This window comes from Phaenicophaeus curvirostris, chromosome 7 (assembly GCF_032191515.1).
Source record: "Phaenicophaeus curvirostris isolate KB17595 chromosome 7, BPBGC_Pcur_1.0, whole genome shotgun sequence".
Taxonomy (NCBI): Eukaryota; Metazoa; Chordata; class Aves; order Cuculiformes; family Cuculidae; genus Phaenicophaeus; species Phaenicophaeus curvirostris.
In genome coordinates, this window is record NC_091398.1 from 8,133,081 (window position 1) to 8,141,424 (window position 8,344).

The 8,344-nt window shown below is 37.4% G+C and overlaps 1 protein-coding gene across 1 annotated transcript; it reads right to left on the bottom strand.

Moving 5' to 3' along the window:
• Positions 1 to 3,671: 3,671 nt before the first annotated feature.
• On the bottom strand, positions 3,672 to 7,102 carry LOC138722403 (baculoviral IAP repeat-containing protein 5.1-like). Its single transcript, XM_069860477.1, has 4 exons — positions 6,965 to 7,102; positions 5,826 to 5,929; positions 5,256 to 5,370; positions 3,672 to 3,851 (listed from the first exon to the last, which is right to left on the bottom strand). The coding sequence occupies exons 1-4, from the start codon at positions 7,100 to 7,102 to the stop codon at positions 3,672 to 3,674; spliced, it is 537 nt and encodes a 178-aa protein (XP_069716578.1).
• Between the last annotated feature and the right edge of the window lie 1,242 nt (positions 7,103 to 8,344).

Below are 8,344 nucleotides of genomic sequence, written 5' to 3' on the forward strand. Positions count from 1 at the left end.
AAGGCACCAAAACCTGGAGTGGAAAGATGATTGTGAAATTTGCTAAACTTGAGGCAACCACTGTCCCTTGTCAGGCTATATATTCATTTACCATGCTTTGATGATACCTTTTTGTGCTGTTGCGTACCATGCTGTTTTCCTGAATAAATATAAAATCCCCAATTATTGCCAAGTAAAGAAAATAAAATGTAGTATTCAGGAGACCTGTGTTCTGTTCCCAGCTCTGATGATAAAAGCATGAATGACTGACTTTATCAAACTTCATCGTGATTTCCTTAAAATCCAGATTATTTAGATGAACTTTACTACATCTTTGGACCCTTACTACATCTTTGATCTTACTGTTAACTTTTTTTTTTTTATTTTATCATACTCCTCCTTTTCTGCTTCTCAATATGCAAAGTGCTCTTCATATGCATACCTCCTGAACAAATGATTAAGAAGTTTTCTCCTTCCCTGCTTGCACCATATCTGATAGCTGCTTCCATGTTCAGATTTCTCACTGTTAAACGATGAAAATTTATGATCAATATTCAGTCAAATGACCCAGGACTTCTTACACCCATTTAAGAAAGACTGTATATTTTATTCTTTGTAAATATCAAGGATTTAGAAACCCTTTCAATTTAACAAATAGGCCTGAAGCATGCAGAGAGGGAACCAATGGATTTTTGGTTGGAAATGCTCATAAATGTACAATGAGAGACATTAAAGAGATTAGACAGGTGCAACTCCTTCCGTTGACCAGATTGCACGAAACAGCAAATAGCAGCAGATAGCATCTTTCCTTGGGCATTTACAAAAATGTTACAGTAAATTGAGGGCCTTAGGTCATCTTTGGAAGATAGTTACTTGGAAAATGCACAGGGAAATTATGGTATGTGGAAAAGCGATTGAGGGAGAAGACTACTTCATTATGCAGTTTGAGATTATAGCTTTTTAAAGCAATGCTCAATACAACTGAAAAGTGCCGACTTTGAGAAGTGAAGACTCAAGACGTGTGCAATAGCTGTACGTGCATTCACACAGCCAGACTGAAATAAACAGAAGATCTCTCATTTCAGTGGTATTCACTAAAATGAGGTCTATTGAATCAGGTCATCACTTCATTGATAAAGAAACTAGTAAACAGTAACAGTGAAGGACATTCACTTACTGAAACTTCAGTGCTAGAGAAAAAAACTGCATTATCTAGCACTGTCAGATACAGAATTGCTATGTCTTTTACTTGTTAGGTGAAAACATTTTCATTACCTATTTAACTTTAATACATGTACTTTCATAGGAATGCACTAGAATTTTCAGAAAGGCTAGTTAATGGGTCTTAGGGAAGACTCCTTTCTGATAGCTATATTTTTATTATTCTTACCACTGTAGCTTATTGCCAGTAACATGAAAACAGCTTTTTCCATGTCATTTGTGATACACATTCAAAGAAAGGGTAGTTTCATGCATGTGCTTCTATTAGAGAGTTGACACAAATTTAAATAAAAGGCAGTTTCATCCATATGTGCCCGTGTGGTAAAGAGATGGCATTACTCAAGCCAATTTGTTACTAGCAACCATACACTGAATATTAATGTTTTTCAAAGGAGTTTGAGATGCACTTTCCTTCTCTTGTTGTAGATCAGCTTGTATCCAGAAGTAAGAGAGACTTACCTTCAATTCCCTCATTGAGGATTCCATGTATTTTATTTAAAGTTGTATTTCATATCTTGGAGTAGGGGGTAAAACTCAGTTCTCTTCCAGTTTGCTGACTTACTCTCAAAGCTACTGATGCACCTTTTCTCATGGAGAGTAGCACAGTGGCACAATTCAATGGAGTCTTCATTGCAACCTTCACTCTTCTGGTTTCCTAATTCACTGTTTTCTACATAGCTTGCAAGTTTACAGCTGAAATCAACAGCTGTTTGAGATGTCATTCTAAGGTACCTATTTCTCTGATCTAAAAATAATGCAGCTTTCTGGATTCCAACCTGAAATTAAGCACCTAGAAGTTGGAGGAGGAAGCCAGGCTACAGATCCTTAGCAGAACACAAGCTCAATTGTGATTTGATTTGCTAGATTAAAGTTGCTCAGCATGCCCTTTGTGCAGGTCTGTCTACATACCTCTGTACCCAACCCTCTACAGGCAAGCCCAAAAGGCTCACCAGCAGAGCTGTAATATCAGTTTCCAGAAAGGCATAACTAGCTTGCACTGTACTTCAGTCTAATATGAACTTACTGTGCCACACAAGCATGGCTGTTCCCAATCTGATAACTGCAGTAGCAACACAACAGCTGGGTTATTCCATAGGCCATTTACAAGCTAAGGCTTCTGGTATGTTTTGTGGTTTAGTTTTCCAATTCTTGTTTTCCTGCACTAATTTTCTGCATTCCAATGCAACCTAACTCGCAGTTATCATGTAATTCTGTGGTGTCATTGATTACATGGTTATCATTGCAATATTGAAGATTGACACCATAATTTAGTTCTAACAGAAGAAGGATGAAGTACATTTTCAGGTTTGCTCCAGCTCATTCCTTCTCGACTTGCTAAAGAATAAACTTTGGGTTAGGTTTTAAATGCCTAAAGATTACTATAACTCTTCTGCTATAACAGAAACTTCTTAATCATATAATTAAAGTTTAATCTTAAAGCTTTAAGCATGTCAAACCTATTTCTGCAGATTAAAAAAGATTGATGTATCAAGCTAAAAAATCATTTACTCTCACTAGAGGTAATTCACAAATGCTTTAAACATTGTTTAAACACACTTTTGGGATCCCCAGCATGAAGATTTTCCTGCAGAGTGGAAAGACAAGTTGGGGGAGTTCCAAAGGATGCTCATCATTCGCTGCCCAAGACCTGACAAAGTATGTACAGAACTTTCACATTATTTGGAAATAAGGTCTGTCCATCTTAACAACCAAAAGTATTTACAAGTATGCATTGTCCACAACCATTCTACTACGTTCTGTCATAAAGGAAAACACGAATGAAGACTACAAAAAAAGCAGCTAGTTTGAAATTGTAATAAAAAAAACTTTTGAAAACAGGACAGGCCTTTAGATTTTGTCAAGTTTCAGTGCACACCCTAAAATGCCCAGAGCTCTTCCTCCTTCAGACTGTCTTACAAACATTGTGAGTTCCTCTTTTCAGCACACTTGCTATTCTTGCTTATGGAACTTTCCTGATGTCTATAAGTTTTGCTGGTCTAGGAACATCATTTAATAAAGAGGGTGTAGGTATTGCAGGCTCTTAAAAGAAGCAATTATTGCAGTCACCAGATCTGTTTTGCTCTATGGGAAGTGTTTTGAAGCAGAACTGCTCTGAATTGAGTCTGTCTAGCTATAAGGCTTGAATATAGCACAGATAATAGGTGCTCCAAGTTGTGAATCTTTATTTGAAAAAAAGTTAGTCTACTAAAAACCAGAATATAAGTATTTGCTTAGAAATTTCTTCATACATTCACAGGTTAGTGGGACTGCTATTAGTCCACACCTAGGCTTAACAAAGAACATCATGAAAGGCAGGAGTTAGTATAAACAGTTATGACCTCTGTTACAGAGAGGCTATGGAAGGAATCCTCATAACTTCCTCACGCAACTGTTCAGTTATATATTAGACAGATAAAAATATCAATGTTTGTACCATATAAATAAAAAAAATTAGAGTTAGACTTTACATTTCACTTCTGGAGTTTTGGCTGGCAGGATGAGCTTTCAGAGCGTTGGGCAGATGGATCAGCATGGAGAGGCACTGGCGGTGGGGTGTACTGGTGCTTGGAGACAAAGTTATCCACAAGACGCTGCCTAGTTGCAGCAACTTCTTCTTCAAAAGAGTTTATTATCCTTCTGCCAGTTTTGCACTTAAAGAAAAAGATTGAGACGTTCAGTTGAGCAATTTAGCTGTCAGGTTCAGCTATGTTCAAAAACCCACTGATCTGCTACTAATTCTCACTTAGAGGGCTGCTTTTGGCTGTGGTCAGCAATACCGCAGTCCAAATGGAGCAAAGCAGCCCATTTCATTCACAAATTCCTTTCCCAGCCTTCCCAGTAGGAGTCAGTTCAGTGACAACTTTTGGGTATGTCTAGTGTATTTTTATGTTAAACTGCGAACCTACTGTTTAGCTATATTTAAAATCATATCACAGGGAGGAAGACTTCAGTTTGATTTTTCTTCTGTGTTAAGACGCATGATGTTGCTTCTCAAGATGCATTAGGATATTGGTGATTTGAGATGGCAGCACGCTCTGGATCAGCCCTACTGTGTAAACCCCCAAGCTATTGGTGACAGTATCCTTGAGGGCAAAGCATTCTCACTTGAAGCTGCTGCTTCAGGTTCTGTATGCTGTACTGAAATATAAAGTAATATTTTGGCCAAGACCTTTTTTGTGCCCTAGAACACTGATCCAAATCATTCCCTGTTGATGCTCCTAACCTCATCTCCTCACTGATAGACTACCTTTTAAGATTTCAGACTGCTCCCACTGTGGCATATGATCCCCTACAAAATTTTATCTATTTGAGTCTGTTGTATAAGGAACTTGAATACTTAACCTTGACAGTCACCATGTGTATTTTCAATATAGAACACCACGAGCAAGGTAAAGATGTTATTTGTGCAAACCCACCAGGAAGTAAGATGCAGAACCTTTATTATGCCTCATCAGCAGACTTGGTTCACTTGATTCTTATTATCCATAGGATTTGAGGTCATATCAAAGATCAGCTGATCTTGATCAACTAGTTGAAGGAGCTCAGTTGTGTGCACTTGTCAGTATTGACACTACGGCAAGCATAAAATCTCAATGGGGAGGAGTAAAATGAGATAACAAACATTTGAAATGGGCTTTACAGTTTGGAAGCTTAAACTGATTTACATATAAAACTGGGCATGCAAAGCCATGAACTGGTCAAATTTTGTTTTTTTCACATGTTGTTCACTCCACCTGAGAACGATAGAGCTGCTCATTGTAAAGCTTCCTGGACTGATTATTGCACCCCAGATATTTTTTCTGATGTAAAGAGTTGTTCTAAAAACATTTATAAAGCAAACAGGCATTTTCAAAAACTAGAAAATAGACTATACTGAGAAGAGTTTAGGTGCAGATTTCTTAGCCAATAATGCATGCAAATTATTACTTCAGAATAAGTCATGTTCTAGCCTTACAAATTACTATTTGCTAAAACTTGAAAAACCTTAGAGATGGAGGTTCTTGTTTGCATGCTAGTTTTGGATGTTATATTAAGATGATCTGGGTAACACTTACAAGGAAGGTTTTCAGTCTTGTCATCTCCAGCATGTAGTACTCCTCCACTGTCAGGTCGTCAAAATGCTTAGTAAGGGACAGAAATCCACAAATGTGACGTTTGGTGTGTTCCTCCCTGCAGTGTAAACCCAGAATGAGAACAGATGTTAAAGCTGTGAAAGTTACATTTTGAGAGATGAAGAAATCTGGACAGATCTTTTCAGTACCTCTACTGCCTATCAATAGAAGAAGTACCATACTGAAAACTTATGAAATAGATTTGAATGGATCTCAGATAAAAGCTGGTTGCAAGCCAAGGAGATAGAAGAGAAGATTTAGACTGAGTTTACAACATTGAGAGGAACTATTTTCTGCTTTGAATCAAAAGTATTCCCTTTGGAGGCAAACCACAAGAACTATCAAGAATTTTGTGAGGTATAATTAATGAATTATGAACTATTTCAAGGCTTCTCAGTATAATAAACTACCAGTAGGCTTCAACTGTGAAATGTTAGAGAGAAATTGGTAACTCTATTATGAGTAAGGGAATTTGGAGGAATATTTTAAGAACACGGCTGTATCTCTGCTTACCATGGGTCATCATTTGGTTCCCAGCCCTCCAGTTCTATCAAGCAAAAGAAACATTTTGCCACATCTGGTTCATTTGGACAGTAGACAAAGCCCGCCTTCGCCATCTGCAGGTGACAGTGCAGAAGGTTAGAGCTTTATCCTACACACCACATCAGCAAGCTGTTCCCGAGAGCTTGCAAACAATGCCTTCTCCCACTACATCTATCAGCACATATCAGGCTGAGAAAACAAATTTTAGACGTGTGGACTACGAGCAGGTAAATGAGCAACTAGTAAAGGAACAAGAAATAGGCTACACGTGGTGAACAGATTTCTGCATAGTGGTGGTATCTGCAGGTTAGGGAGTAGCTTTATTCTACCAGATATTGTCTAGCAGATAACACGCAACACCGGCACTTCAGTAGTATCGTGTTAGACCTGCCAGAACCAGGATTTTAGAGAACATACTTAGAGAAAAAAAAATAGCACAAGACCATGGACACAGAGAAACTTTAAATACAAGTTACATGGGTAAAATGCTGCATCTTTAACTTTGTGTTTTTCTGTCACATTAGAATCACATCTAATAAGAGCACTAAAAATTAATTAAGTTTGTTTCAGTTATCAAGCTTTACACCATCCCAGATTACTCTTTTGCAGTATGACTCATCTGACATAGAGCCTGGAAGTTTTATGTATGTGCCAAAGCAGAAGTCAGGCGGATTTTTTTAATGTTCAAATCCAAGCCTGCAGGGACATAAACATTAAGTTTTCTAAAATGTAAATAACTTTTGTGTCTGAATTTTTAAAGTGATTATTCCGCTGCTTCATCCTGCCTGCTCCATGTGTACTTGCTTCCTTTAAAATTGGCTTCATTTTCTGAATGAAAAAAAAAAAAAAACCAAAGAAAAACCCAAACCAACCCTATATTCAGTCCTTTAGCTAGACAAGTGAACCAAAGATACAGAAGCCACCTATCCTACTACAGTATTTCCAAGCAAGGAACAGGGAAAGTTTAGAGCATTCAGCTTTCTGTCTTCTTCAGGCTTAGGGGAAGCTCACAACTCTTCTTGAACAGCAATATACTTTAAAATTACTTCACCTTCATGAACAGTACATCAAAAATAAGGCTTAGTCAAAACATTCAGTTTTAGACTTACATTCTCTGGAGTGCACTTGCAGTTCTCCATAAAAGGCCAGTCTGTAAACGTTTTTAAACGGTTCTCATATTCATACATATCCTTAAAATCATGGAAGACCTTGTAAGCCAAATCAACCTCTTCTAAGAGCACCTCCATCTATAAAGCCTGCTAGTAACAGAGCCCAGAATCTCCCTCCTGCTCGCAAATTTAAAGCATTATACTGATTGGTGACACGTTACACCTGTAAAGCAAGGTAAGTTTTAAAGTAAAAAACCATAAGAGAATTTATGAGCAGGAAAATCAAGGGAAATGAGGCTGCCAAAGCTTTCCCCCCCCAGCTCTGTCACATTCTGTGTGCTCAGTCATAGTATATATTAACTGAAAGCACCTACGCTAATCCAGTATGAAAATTTAAAAGTTTATAATTAACATGTCAAAAATGCAAGTTAAAAACTCTAGCTATGAATAAAGTGATTTCACATATAAAATTTTTAAAACTATTACACTGATTGTGACCAAAGCAGTTGAATTAACATTTCTATTTGAAACCTTTGGTGTTTCTTGAATTTTGTGTTCAGAGACTAAATCTTAGTTTGAAAACAGTGTTGCATTCCTTTAAAGGGGAGATAGTTACTGCAAAATATTCTAGAGTGCGTTCAGAGATAGAATGAATGGCGATGTTTAAAAGAATTCTATCTTTAAGGCCTTACAGGATCAAAGCATTAAACTGTCATTTCATAAATCGTCTCTCGTTTTGGTACAGAGCCCAGTTAACTTCAGTAGGAGCCTTAAACATCAGCGTGTACAAGACTGCTGTACACAGCAGTTTCCTGAGCCAAGATTTTAACACCTTTGAAAGGTGTTGCATTAGGAAACTTGAAAATTGAAATCATCTCCATAATACAGTTGGAGTAAGTACAGAAAAAAATCCGTCTTCTTATACCAGCACATCAGTCTGGCCAGATGTGGTGACAGAAATGACATTAAGGATCATTTGGATAGGACTTCTGATTTCAGCTCTTTTAGAGCATCTCCAAGCTTAGAGCCTATTTTTGCCTAGCTTTACACATGCTAAATCATTAATTCTTCTGGGACTGTACTTGTACCTCATTTTATAAGCAGGAATACTGTCCTTGAAATTTCTGTAAAAATCTTTTGAGTAATATGTATTAGTGCTGACACAAAAATAGGACACTTCAATTCTATTTTCTTTCATTTTTTTAGATAATACCAATGGTGCAGGAATTTATTATTCATAACCTGGGACGTCCATTTATTGAGCCACCTCCTTTTGATTTGTCAAAAGCATTTTCTGATAGTATTTCTTGTGCACCACTGATATTTACACTTTCTCCTGGTGCCGACCCCATGGCAGCCCTTGTGAAGTTTGCTGATGAT

Excerpts from the sequence above, each read along its gene's own strand:
- LOC138722403 (XM_069860477.1), bottom strand. The coding sequence starts at position 7,102 with ATGGAGGTGCTCTTAGAAGAGGTTGATTTGGCTTACAAGGTCTTCCAT. Across the intron at positions 5,371-5,825 it reads GAACCAAATGATGACCCATG|GGAGGAACACACCAAACGTC; the intron begins GTAAGCAGAGAT and ends TTTACACTGCAG. Across the intron at positions 3,852-5,255 it reads CAAGACTGAAAACCTTCCTT|TGCAAAACTGGCAGAAGGAT; the intron begins GTAAGTGTTACC and ends TTTTTCTTTAAG.